General features: G+C 37.6%; 1 protein-coding gene across 9 annotated transcripts in view; it reads left to right on the top strand.

The window, feature by feature from the left end:
* Positions 1 to 12,943, top strand: part of LOC131437244 (FH1/FH2 domain-containing protein 3) — a 328,287-nt gene that overhangs the window by 146,332 nt on the left and 169,012 nt on the right. For 3 of the 9 annotated variants that reach the window (XR_009230741.1, XM_058606466.1, XM_058606468.1), the window contains exon 2: positions 5,785 to 6,103. The exons of the other annotated variants lie outside the window; for them this stretch is intronic. Coding sequence is in view for 2 of the 3 variants with exons in the window: in XM_058606466.1 (XP_058462449.1) it covers positions 5,927 to 6,103 (177 nt within the window). In the remaining variant the exon portion in view is untranslated. The remainder of the gene's footprint in view (positions 1 to 5,784; positions 6,104 to 12,943) is intronic. 9 annotated transcript variants of the gene reach the window in all.

Below are 12,943 nucleotides of genomic sequence, written 5' to 3' on the forward strand. Positions count from 1 at the left end.
AACAGCTAACGCGCTGATGAGCCAAAGGCGAAACGTAAAAATAGAAAATTGAGGTACCAAAGCCCTTAAGTAACCACAGGCTAGGGCGGTTTTCTCCTTTTCGAAAGTAATGTTTTATCAGCACACGGAATACATTATTTCCATTCTTTTCAAAACTTTCTGAACAATGTGTAATGGGCATCAGCGATTGGAATGTTTGTTGATCGGAAGTTTCTTCATATTCGAGCAAATGCAGGATGATTTCGGTCATGGAGTACTGAATGAACGAGTTTCCATCATCAAGCCCAACAAACAGAACGGTCCGGGTAACCAAAATTCGTAAAACATCGATTTCGTAAATTCGCAGATCATTCCCTGTACGAAAATTTACCCACCTGGGCATAACATGTTTCACCGGCTCTGATTGTTTGTAGGAAAAAATGTAAACCTAGTTGTCTTTTGGTCGGGAACTAGGGAATGAACTTATCAAATTTATAAATAGTGAATCAATTCAATAGAAGATTGCATATATTTTGAATATCGATTATCGAATTCTACTTATAATACTAAATATATGAAATTACATCTAACGATTCTGTATACGTGAGTCTATGATTGTCACTCGCTAGTCAAACTACCGGGCTCGGCGCTAGCTTAGCAAAAAATATGCGAGGCATATATTTATAGATTCCGTTTTGTGCGATAGTTCCTACGGTCAAGAGAATGACATCATTATGGCAGGCAGTGATTGGCTTGTGAAAACGTAGGTCAATTCAAACCGTTTTTTCAATAGTATACTATTGACATACTTAAACGCCGTTGCCACATATGTTTAAGTTAAATATTCCCGAATCGATTGGTAGTTAAATTTCACAAAATCCATCAAGTGACTGAGTTATAAGCGTTTCAAATTATTACAGAAAAACCTGTTTGAATCCACCAATTGGTGGAATGATTCCTTTCTCATATTACTTATATTTTCAAAAATATCACCAGAAGATTTGGCGACGAAATTTTTTTTCAATCTTAAATAAAATAAGAAACTTTCTTTGGGTATAAACTAACATAACCTTTTCAAATTCGAAACAGTTATGTCAAGTTGATAAGTTGATTTCTTTTTTTTGCATCGTCGCACTAAATTATTAAACACTCTTTACCCTATGGTTCTGGAACCGGAAATCGGACCCGGATGCAATTAAACAGCAACCTGGATGGATTGTGGATCTCTTAAAAGGAAATCTTTTCCACTGGGATTCCACTTTAATAAATTGCACATCAAACCATGAATAAATAGAATCTCAGCGGACTTTGTATCAAAATTAAATTTGTATTTCTAGTATTATTATTGCCAGTGTCTATTTGTTTCTTTTTTTTCCGCTGAGACTAGTTGCGTCCACTACCAGGGGGCTTCAAATTGAAGCTTTTTGGTGTGGGGGAGTGTGGTGGGCAAAAAAAAAACCTATGAGACTGTAGGAACTTTTATTTCAGTCTGTTTTTGGGAAATACTTGTGGAACCAGGGACTTGGAACCAGTATAGCCAAAGTCGGTTCGTTTAGTAAGTAACTAATATAGTCTACGAATTGAATCAGTTTTAAGCCAAATCTAGAAGAATTTAACCCTTCGGCGCTCTAAATGACGGTGTGAAATTCAATAACAACCTACAGGACTACGAGATTCTTTTTAACGAGTGACATTATTTGACACATACTCTCACACAGACACATACATTGCTCAGCTCGATGAACTGTGTCGAATTATATAGAACATATTGTATAAACTTTATATACGAGAAAGCCAATAAGTGCACTTTGATTGAAAAGCATCGTTATCATGATCTTGTAATAACACAAACAAGTAGGTACAAATTGAATAAAAGGATTAGAAATTTACATATTTTTCTCCAGAAAAATATAAATTTTAATGTGGCAACCCTGCACGCTATACGATATTGAACAAAGCACGCTGTGACTGGAGCATAGCCGCACGTATCGTAGCGTACCAGTTTTGCATCGTCATTTTTTTAGATCATAGAGGTTTTAACATTGTTGTCATTCACCTCTTCGGGTCAGAAAAGTTTTCTGACCCTATGTGCGCGGGGTTGGGACTCGAATCCAGGTGGGCAGCGTGAAAGGCATCGACTTATCCATCACGCTATACCCGTTCCCCTGCACCGTCATTTTGAATTTGAATGTTATGACCAGTGCGGTAAAATTTCATTTTCAACCGAATAATATAAGATGAAAATGAAATTTATGGCCACTGACCGTCAGCATATCCTTTCTAATTCATTTGACTTATGCTGCCAATTCCAAGTGAAGCTCCCAGCATTCATCGTCAGTTGAATAATCGTACCTAGTCATTCGAAGTTTCGCTTACTCAGTTTCAAGTGCCAAGTAGTCTAGCTGCTTCATAGTCTTCGCTCTTGGTAGTAAGCAAGTTCGAACGAATAGAATTATAAATGGAGTAAAGTGTTAAAAATGAAAACTTAAGGAGGAAACAATTAATTTATGTGTATTCTGTGATTGATATTTCAGCTATCTGATTAGTCTTTCATCTATTATCTTGAACCAATTCGAATGTTTACATGAACCTCATTTGAAGGCCGCTCTCACACTATTGAAAGAGATATTTTGTTACTTCAAGAAATCAACTGACGGTGGTTAAACTGAGCCTCGATTGAAGAGAAACGAGTGATGACTGAATGCTGCCCGTTCGGGCCGTCAGCAAACATTGTGTGTGTCAGGGAGTGAAGTTTACTGCATTAGAGAGATCGTCAATGTGTTCCACATTCAATTTCAATTGAATTGAATGAAGTTTTACAGCACTGGTTATGACACTCCGGAACCGGAAGTCGGATCAGGATGAAATTGCACAGTATGTTTAAAGACAATGAGAGCCTTTATTTGAATAATGAATCGTGAAAAACGACTTAACCGTTACTGAGAAATCGAAAGGAGATCCGTTTTTGGAGATTTTCTTCACTATTATCGGTGCTTTCGGAAGCGGAAACCGGGTATTAGTAGTTTCAAAGTAGTTTTATAAAATCACTAACTAATAAGATCCGTCAAATAGATCAATTTAGCAATAAGTTTTATAAAAATGTGCACCTCGTTTCGCCATCGCTAGTGAAAAAATACTCATGAAATTGAGAATTTTCACTTCTCGCCCTGTAATACCGGAACCGGATCTGAATTAACTTTTCGGCGACTTTTTTAAGAATTTCAAGACCTTTTATTTGCTTCTTAGTTTGTGAAAATTGGTCAAGAAATTTCCGAGAAAATTGATTGCATATTTTTTCTTAAATTTTCATATATTTCTTTGTAATTCCGGAACCGGAAGTCGGATCCAAATGAAACTCAGGAAAATTGTATAAGGGCATAGAACCTCTTACTTGAATCTAAGTTTGTGAAAATCGGTTAAACCTTCTTTGAGAAACGTGTGTGACTTTTTTGGTGCATATCACACTCAGGAACTTTGTATGGGACCTCAAGACCTTTCACATTATTTTTGGCATTAGAATGCCTTACTCTTCAATGTACGGGGCCGGGTGTCAATAAAAAATGCAAAACTAGCCGCGTAACCTTTTTGCCTTTCTCATATAGAAAGGATATGCAATCACTGTGAAAACCGACTTTTGAACCGAGGCCCGGAGAGCCGAGTGTCATATACCATTCGACTCAGTTCGTCGAGATCACAAAATGTCTGTGTGTGTGTGTGTGTGTGTGTGCGTGTGTGTGTGTGTGTGTGTGTGTGTGTGTGTGTGTGTGTGTGTGTGTGTGTGTGTGTGTGTGTGTGTGTGTGTGTGTGTGTGTGTGTGTGTGTGTGTGTGTGTGTGACAAATAATGTCTCTCAATTTTCTCAGAGATGACTGAACCGATTTTCACAAGCTTAGATTTGATTAAAAGATCTTGCGATCCTATACAAAATTCTTGAATTTTGAGCGGATCTGACTTCAGGCTCCGGAATTATGGGGTAAAATGTGCAAACGAGTACATCGGAGATGAATGAACCGGTTTTCACAAAATCATATTCAAATCAATAACCTTATAGTTTTTTAGAAAATTTCTGAATTTCATCTTGATCCGACTTCCGATTCCGTATTTACGGGGTAACTAATGTAAATAATCCAATTTCAAATTACTTCATTTTTCTCAGAGATGGTGTGACAGATTTTCACAAAATTAGGTTCAAATGAAAGGTCCTGGGACCTGGCCTCAAAACTACTCTAATCGGTAGTCATTATCAGTAGACGGCCAATTCAAAAACCAATTCCGGTGAATTCTTTCAAGAGTCAAAGAAAATTTTAAAGAATATCACAGCATTATATATGATAGCATGATTGAAATGATATCATTACACTCAGGCGCGTAGCCAGAGAAAATTTTCGGGGGGGGGGGGGGGGGGGGGGTTTAGAACATGGTGATAAATCAACACATGTACAATTTATATCACAATGTTTCCCATGGGTTATAATGGGGGGGGGTTTAGGGGTTCAAACCCCCCACTGTGTACGCGCCTGATTACACTACTAAGTGGATTAAAACAGTTTGTTTTTCATTGATTTGGTCAACTTGTTTTCGGTTTGTGCAAAAAAAAGAGAGTGTGGTTGAGAAACTGTGTCAAAAGTTCAGCTTTTGAAGCAATCTGGTATACATCTTTCTACCAAATTCAATACGCCCAAACACGCCTGTCGTGATTCTATAAGTGGCAATGTAGTTAGTAAAAGTATTCTTGAATTAATGATGCAAATCTTTCGACAGTCTACGGAGAAACGACTGAATTAGTGATGTTTAAAATCTACATTGCTCTCTATTGTGAGTTAAAAATGACCATGTATGCCCAAGCAAGAGTGTAAAAGAGCTAATTTTGCAAAAATTGGCATTCTGCTCAATTCTTTCGGAATAGGTTGGAATCGTTAGTCAATTTTTATTTTGACACCAATTGTATGAATAAAGAAAATCCGTATTTTGCAGTGCATTCTACGTCATCTAACTGATCGATTGGTGTCATTGTTGTAGATTTGTTCAAACAAAATTGAGGAATTTTTCTAATAATTTTAGTTGAAAAGTTCATTCATAGCTGATCTAGTCCATGTTCAGTGTGATATAACATTTCCCTCCGTGCCAGCTAAGCCGCAATTTACATGACATTTTATGAGGTTTGTTTGCAATAGAAATATCGTACGACATGTGCGAGTTTTTTTCTTTTATTTTTTATTTTCAAATCAATGGTCGGTCGTTCGGTTTGTCGGGGAAGACGAGCAGTACTGGTGGTCCCCCGGTGCAGTGAAATCAAGTTTACAACCTGAACAATTATATCGCGATGATTTGTAGCCAAGTCGTGGCCGTCCAGCACGGTGCTGTCGATGTCGACTGAGCAGAAATAGCAGACAGGTGAAATTGCTGACGATTGGCTATCGCAACGAATTGGGCTAAATTTCTGCGTTTTTTTTTACTGTTGCTGCTAGATGGCGATGGTTACGATGCTTGTTTGGACAAACAAAATTTATGATGAACGCACATAATGCAGTCAATACTAATTAGTGGCAATCGTCCAGTGTGTAATTTTCTTGCGAATGATTTGTGTTCACCAACTGGGCGATTGTGGGACTACATTTCAACCCATTAATTTATCAGTCTTCAATGAATCAACGGGAAACCATCGTCGATCACAGGCGACGAGATTCGTCTAATTGCAATGAAGTTTGACCAGCTAAAAATACAGCTCTTTTCCTTATTCCAAAGCCAATACGGATCCACGAGCAGGAATTTCTTCTTCAGAGGATAATCAAATTTTCTCTTTCAGGTCTGTGTGTGGTTTGAAATGTGAAAATGTGAACCGAGTTCCTTACCCTAATAAATCAATTAATTTAAAAAAAATTGTGGCAAAATAGATAGTGTGAAAATTGAATCGATCGTTAGGATAGAAGAAATCTTGCACCGGAAACATGGACCCGGATGACCTGATCACCGTTCGTGTTCAGTACCTAGTGGATAGTGATCCCTTTAATAGCCTTGCAATGTACCCGATTCCGTCACGTGCTCCTGCTTTTTCGTTCGTTAGCTCGGCTCCAGTGGCGACTCAACTCGGAGCACTGTTGCGCCATCTGGGAGCACCGCAGAGGGTAAGCTTAATCTGATTTCATTTCGATAACATCCTGGTGGAGGATTTTTTTTCTTCGTTCAATTATTACAACTCTTGATAGTGTGTTTTGATTAATGGTTCTAGACTTCCAACCAGAAGCTATTTCTTGAAATCAATATCCGTTTCTGCAATCAGTCGACTGTGGAAAATGGCATAAACCATTTGACGAACATCTTTGGTTTGGTATGCAATGCTGGAAACAGGCAATTTCGCCAGTCCGGTACGGTGCACCACGATTTCATTCCAGATGCACTGCAAAAAAAAAAGCGAAAGTTGATTTTCTTGGCCACCTCGCTTATCGGCTCGTCGGATGGGAGAAGGAGCAGCTCCAGCTGGAGGGAAAACTGGCAAAACTCGATCGGCGAACGGATCGCGCAATGCAAACCGCATGAATCGTCTTTTGTAGCAATTTAAAAGAGCTATGGGAGTGATGAGAGCTTTCGACGAATTTGATTTGAATGATGGTGTACAATATGTGTGTGTGTGTGTGATTGTGATGACATGATGTTTGAGAATCATCAATTAAAACGCTAGTTAAACTAAATTAGGAAAAATCTTTAAACAAAGCGAACTTCAATAATGAGTTTCGCAGGTCACGCAAATTTACGTGGAAGAATATTTCATATTGTGTCTCAAATTCCATGACATGAAATTCATTAAAAAAAATGAAAACTTATTGCGACCGCCGCGCGACTTGAACCGAGATTCTTTAGATCACAAAGTACATCTGTTAATCGACTGAGTCACAGAAGCACACACCTGCTTGGCTGGTGAAAGATGCGTTTAAAGCAGCTAGCAGAATGCAAATTACAGTCGAAACCAATAAAATTCATGCTAATCTAACATTAAGTCATTACACATGAAATTTTCCGTCATTTGACAAATTAGGTTTTTATGAATAACATCGTATGAGGGATTAGGTCAACCGTAAAATTTAAGTTGATTTGGTGTATACATAGCAGAAAATTATGAAATTTACAGGTGACGCAAAATCAAATGACTTAAATCTGTGTCGAATTTATCCCGCCTTTCAAGCAGGCGTGTAAAGTTACATGTTTCAAAACTTGTGAGACTCTATTAAGTATGTATGTATAAATTTACACGATTTTTTCCAGTGTGTACTCATGATTAAGTTATTTGATGTCCAAAAAAAACGCTTCTTGGTCATGCTGGTCTCCGGTTCCAGAAGCAGTGGTCAAAAATACCGAAATGGATCTTACATCAATTTCTAATGTACACATTTAAGAGGAAAGTTTCATCATACCGCTAGGAGAATAAAGTAGATTTTTATGCACATGTTTCCCGAATGCGTTTTTTCAATGTGGATGTTCGAAGTACTATGAAATAATACTATGAAGGTAAGGCAAAACTTGATTGAAGGAGTCAAAGGAAAGACCCAGCAATTAAAGGATTATTTTTTATGAGGTATACAATCTGATTTAAAAAAAAAAACACTAAAAATTTGAGAAAATTTTTGGAATATTTATTGGAGTCGATAGAATGATCAATATAATTTAATGTTTGATGCAGATTGCAGATGATTTCATAAATATCTTGGCCGCGGCTCCGTTCCAGATTTGCTTGTTTTTTTTTTCCATAAATACGTTTATTTCTTAAGGCAGTTTACATAAGTTTTTCTTCGCCGTAGCATCACTTTTACATAATATTCTTATCCTAATTTAATTCTAACATAGTCACAACGTTTTGAATTTATTAAAACATATTCTCTTATAGCTTAAATATCATCTTAGGTAACTCGTCATTAATTATGAAATCTACTCGGAAATATTATTTGAACCAAACGATTAACTTCTATAAATTATAAAATAAGCTGTTATTTTCAGACATTTTGTTGATAATTTCATAAACTGTTTCAAGTTTGTTTGTATCATTACAAAATTTTTATTCTAATTTAGCTATTGGTTGAACTCATGGACGCAGCTGGGATCAGAACTAAGTCTTAAAAGGGGCCTTTATTAAATTGAAACTCCAATTTTCTTTATGAAATGATAAATAAGTTTCATGTATGAAAGGTCACGACAAGCAAGAATGTCTCGAACTGGGATATTGGATAGTCTACCTTGGGTAAGCAAAAAATTTATTAGTTGAGATCTGACATCACGATACTCCACGCATGTCCAAACGACATGATCAATATCCCGATAACCTTCTCCGCAAGCACAATGATTAGTCTCGGAGAGCCCAATTCGAAGGAGATGTGCATCTAACGTGTAGTGATTGGACATGAGTCTGGACATCACACGAATGAAATCCCTACTCACATCCAGTCCCCTGAACCATGCCTTTGTCGATATTTTCGGAATAATTGAGTGCATCCACCGACCCAGATCATCTCTATCCCAAGATGCTTGCCAGCTGGCAAGTGTTCTTTGGCGAGACGAGCTATAGAATTCGTTGAAAGCAATCGGTCGCTCATAAATTTCACCCTCAATAGCACCACGTTTGGCTAAAATATCGGCTCTTTCATTGCCAGGAATGGAGCAATGAGCCGGGACCCAGACTATAGTGATTAGATAATTATTGTTCAATATGTCGTTCAGGCACTGTTTTATTTTGCCCAGGAAAAACGGTTCATTTTTGCCAGCAGCGTTTGAGCGAATGGCTTCAATTGCACTCAGACTATCTGTGAAGAGGAAATATTGGTTTGGAGATAATGTGACGATTACACTCAAACTATAATGAACTGCTGCTAGCTCTGCTATATAAACAGATGCAGGTTCTTGAAGCCTAAATGAGGCCGAAACATTATTGTTGAACATACCAAACCCTGTCGCTTCTTCAATTCGCGATCCGTCCGTATAAAACATTTTCTCAGAGTCAATATGCCTGAACTTACTTGAAAATATTTTTGGGAATTCCGTCGAGCGTAGATGATCCGGGATTCCACGCACTTCACGCTGCATGGATGTATCGAAAAATAAAGTTGAGTCAGGGGCACTTAGGATGCTGACACGGATAGGAATATATCTTGAAGGGTTGATTTCCTGTGACATATGGTTAAAATATACTGTCATAAATTTTGTTTGAGATCGAAGCTCGACTAGTCGTTCGAAATTATTAATTACCATGGGATTCAGCACCTCACATCTTATTAGCAGGCGTGATGAAAGCTCCCAAAATCGATCTTTTAATGGAAGAACTCCCGCCAGAACTTCAAGACTCATTGTATGTGTCGAATGCATGCAGCCTAAAGCAATTCGCAAACAATGGTACTGAATTCGCTCAAGTTTGATAATATGAGAGTTTGCAGCGGAACGAAAACAAACGCATCCATATTCCATCACTGAAAGTATCGTTGTTTGATACAATTTTATTAGATCTTGCGGATGAGAACCCCACCAAGATCCTGTTATTGTTCGAAGAAAATTTACTCTTTGTTGGCATTTCGTTATCAGATACCTAATGTGTCCTCCTCACGTGCATTTGGAATCGAACCACACCCCGAGGTATTTAAAAGTTAAAACCTGTTGGATCATTCTTCCCATCATATGGAGCTGAAGCTGCCATCATCTGCCAATTGTCTTAATGTACATGGGGTTACTAGACAGCTGTCAATGTCATTCACGTAAAAATTATAGAGGAGCGGACTGAGGCATGAGCCTTGCGGGAGACCCATGTAGCTAATTCTGAATGTTGCCAAATCGCCATGTGAAAAATACATGCACTTCTCTGACAAAAGGTTGTGCAAATAATTATTTATAACCGCTGGAAGTCCATGTTGGTGGAGCTTGTCTGAAAGAACATCAATGGAAACTGAATCAAATGCTCCTTTAATGTCTAAAAATACAGATGCCATTTGTTGCTTTTGAGCGAAGGCAATTTGGATGTCAGACGAAAGTAATGCAAGGCAATCATTCGTCCCTTTATTTCTACGGAAGCCAAACTGAGTATCTGACAACAAACCGTTCGTCTCGACCCAAGTGTCGAGACGTCGTAGAATAATTTTTTCGAACAATTTTCTGATGCAGGACAACATCGCAATGGGTCTATATGAGTTGTGATTGGAAGCTGGTTTCCCCGGCTTTTGAATGGCGATAACTTTCACTTGTCTCCAGTCAGGTGGAACTATATTTTGCTCAAGAAACTTGTTGAACAATTCCAACAAACGTCTTTTTGCGAGGTCGGGCAGATTCTTCACCAAGTTGAATTTAATTCTGTCCAACCCAGGGGCGTTATTGTTACAAGACAAGAGTGCTATAGAAAATTCCATCATTGAAAATGGGTTAATAATAAAACCATTATTTGGAAGAGATTCCCGTATAATGCTCTGCGTAGGAACAGAATCTGGGCAAACTTTCCTAGCAAAGTCAAATATCCATCGGTTCGAGTATTCATCACTCTCATTGCCCACGGTACGATTCCTCATTCGTCTGGCCGTGTTCCAAAGAGTGCTCATTGAGGTATCTCTTGACAAACCTTCGACAAAATGTCTCCAATAGCTACATTTTTTGGCTCGAAGTATGCTCTTGTACTTGGTTTCTAAAACCATAAGTTTTTCAAAATTCTGAGGAGTTCCTCCTCCCCGTTTTAGAAACGTCTTGCAAGCATTTTGTTTTGCGAGTTTAGCCTCTGAGCACTCTTTGTCCCACCAGGGGTTGGGAGGCCTTCTGTTAGTCGTTGGCCCAGGAAAGCGTTTAGTTTGGGATTGTTCTGCGGCCTCCAGAATCGAACAAACGAGGAAGTCATATTCTTCAAGTGGAGGGAGCTCTTCCATTGAATTCAAAATACTAGAGATTCTACTTTGGTATTTAATCCAGTCGATATTTTTTGTCAAATCATATGGAATACTAGCTGAATTAGCAATACATTTGTTACAGCTAATTGAGATGATGATTGGTAAATGATCGCTACCGTGTAAATCAGGCAATATTTTCCAGGTGCAATCTAGTCGAATTGATGTTGAGCAAAGAGATAGATCTAATGCACTTGGGCGTGCAGGAAGTCTTGGGAGATTTGCTTGTTGACGTGTCCATTCAACCATAAATGAACTTCGTCGCTGAACGCAATTTTTCGAAAAAAGTGGATCTCCCTCCAACTTTGCCAGCACCCATTTATGATTAAATTATAGACCAAACTGAACAATGACATAAGACACGATTCACGCGTGATCTATCAAAAATAGTGTTTCCAAAATGATACCAGCAAAAAATCACCCTTTAGCATTTGCAGCAATGGAAGCTGGAGTCAATATTTCTATGTTCATCCTGTACGACTTGAGCTTAAGATAGAACTGGATTCAATTTGTCAATAAAAAGTTTGATCGTTTTACATATTGTCATTATTGTTTGTTCCAGTTTTTGATCGCAACACCCTTTAAAATGAATGCACTTCCTCATTCTTCACAGTGAAAAGACCTTGGTGTTGTAATTGAATTTCAAAAAGACGAGTGTTTCAAAAGAACGGGTGTTTCTTCCTAATTTAATATACATATTTTTTATGAAAAAAAAATGAACAAACATACTAGAAATATAATTTTGAATCCGAGCAAAAATTTGGTATAATTTGCATTTTTAATGATACTGTTAGTGAAATGATGACGACGACCGATGTATAATATGTAGAAAAATCAAATAAAACCTAATATTTTCAATTGATAACGCAAAACGTTCGTATTTTTGTTTATGAGGGGTACTTTTTGGAAAGTTTCAAAACATATTTCGTAAACTGTTGTATCTGAAACAAGCAATGACATTAATTAAAAATGAGAGAATACGACAAAACAAAATTTCTTAGAATCTGCCCGATTTTAGTTGTTTGAATTTAATTATTTAAAATTCAATAGAATATAAAAAGATAAATGCTTCTTTTTATATTCTATTCAAATATCCCGGTCTTTCGTTTGACTCCTTCCATGATGCTTTCTACAGCTTCCTCGACAGAGAACGCCTGTTTGCCTTGAACTAAATTCCACTGAAAATTGCTATCTATTGCTGCTTATTAAGTTTACGCTTGACAATGTCCCAATTTATTTCTATTTGGCAAATCTATGGCGTCTTGTGACGGTTTTCTCTTCTTTTGATTTCCTCCTAGTCTGGACTTACTGGCTGTCGACAAACGAGCTCCAAATGCTTTTTTTACATTGGTAACAGTTAATTTGTTCTCATCCATCAAATTCGATAACTTTGCGAGCGAATAGTTTGAATTTTAACTATGCACAAGCAAAATTTTGATGATTATTTTCACAATCTAGAAGCAAAAATCAAAATCAAACAGTAGGCATGAGGCTTTCAATAAATTAATTAGGACGAAAACTTTTGAGCTTCGATTGCAAATTTATGAACTTTACACACTATAAGACTGGCCATATGTTTACATATTCTCCATATCTCGTCCAACGACAGGCTAGAGATGGTGATTTGTAACAGTTCGGCTGAAAAGTTCGTATCGTTTAATAGAAACACACATTTTTTGCCAAAATTCGTTTTTATTATTCAACATAATTGCCATCAGAGGCGATACAGCGATTATAGCGATCTTCCAACTTTTCGATACCATTTTTGTAGTACGATTTGTCCTTTGCCTCAAAATAGGCCTCAGTTTCAGCGATTACCTCTTCATTGCTTCTAATTTTTTTTACCAGCGAGCATTCTCTTGAGGTCTGAGAACAGGAAAAAGTCACTGGGGGCCAAATCTGGAGAATACGGTGGATGAGGGAGCAATTCGAAGCCCAATTCGTTCAATTTCAGCATGGTTTTTTGTTGTTGTTTTTGATCGATGGTGAGCTCACGCGGCACCCATTTTGCACAAAGCTTTATCATATCCAAATATTCGTGAATAATATGTCCAACACGTTCCTTTG

This window comes from Malaya genurostris, chromosome 3 (assembly GCF_030247185.1).
Source record: "Malaya genurostris strain Urasoe2022 chromosome 3, Malgen_1.1, whole genome shotgun sequence".
Taxonomy (NCBI): Eukaryota; Metazoa; Arthropoda; class Insecta; order Diptera; family Culicidae; genus Malaya; species Malaya genurostris.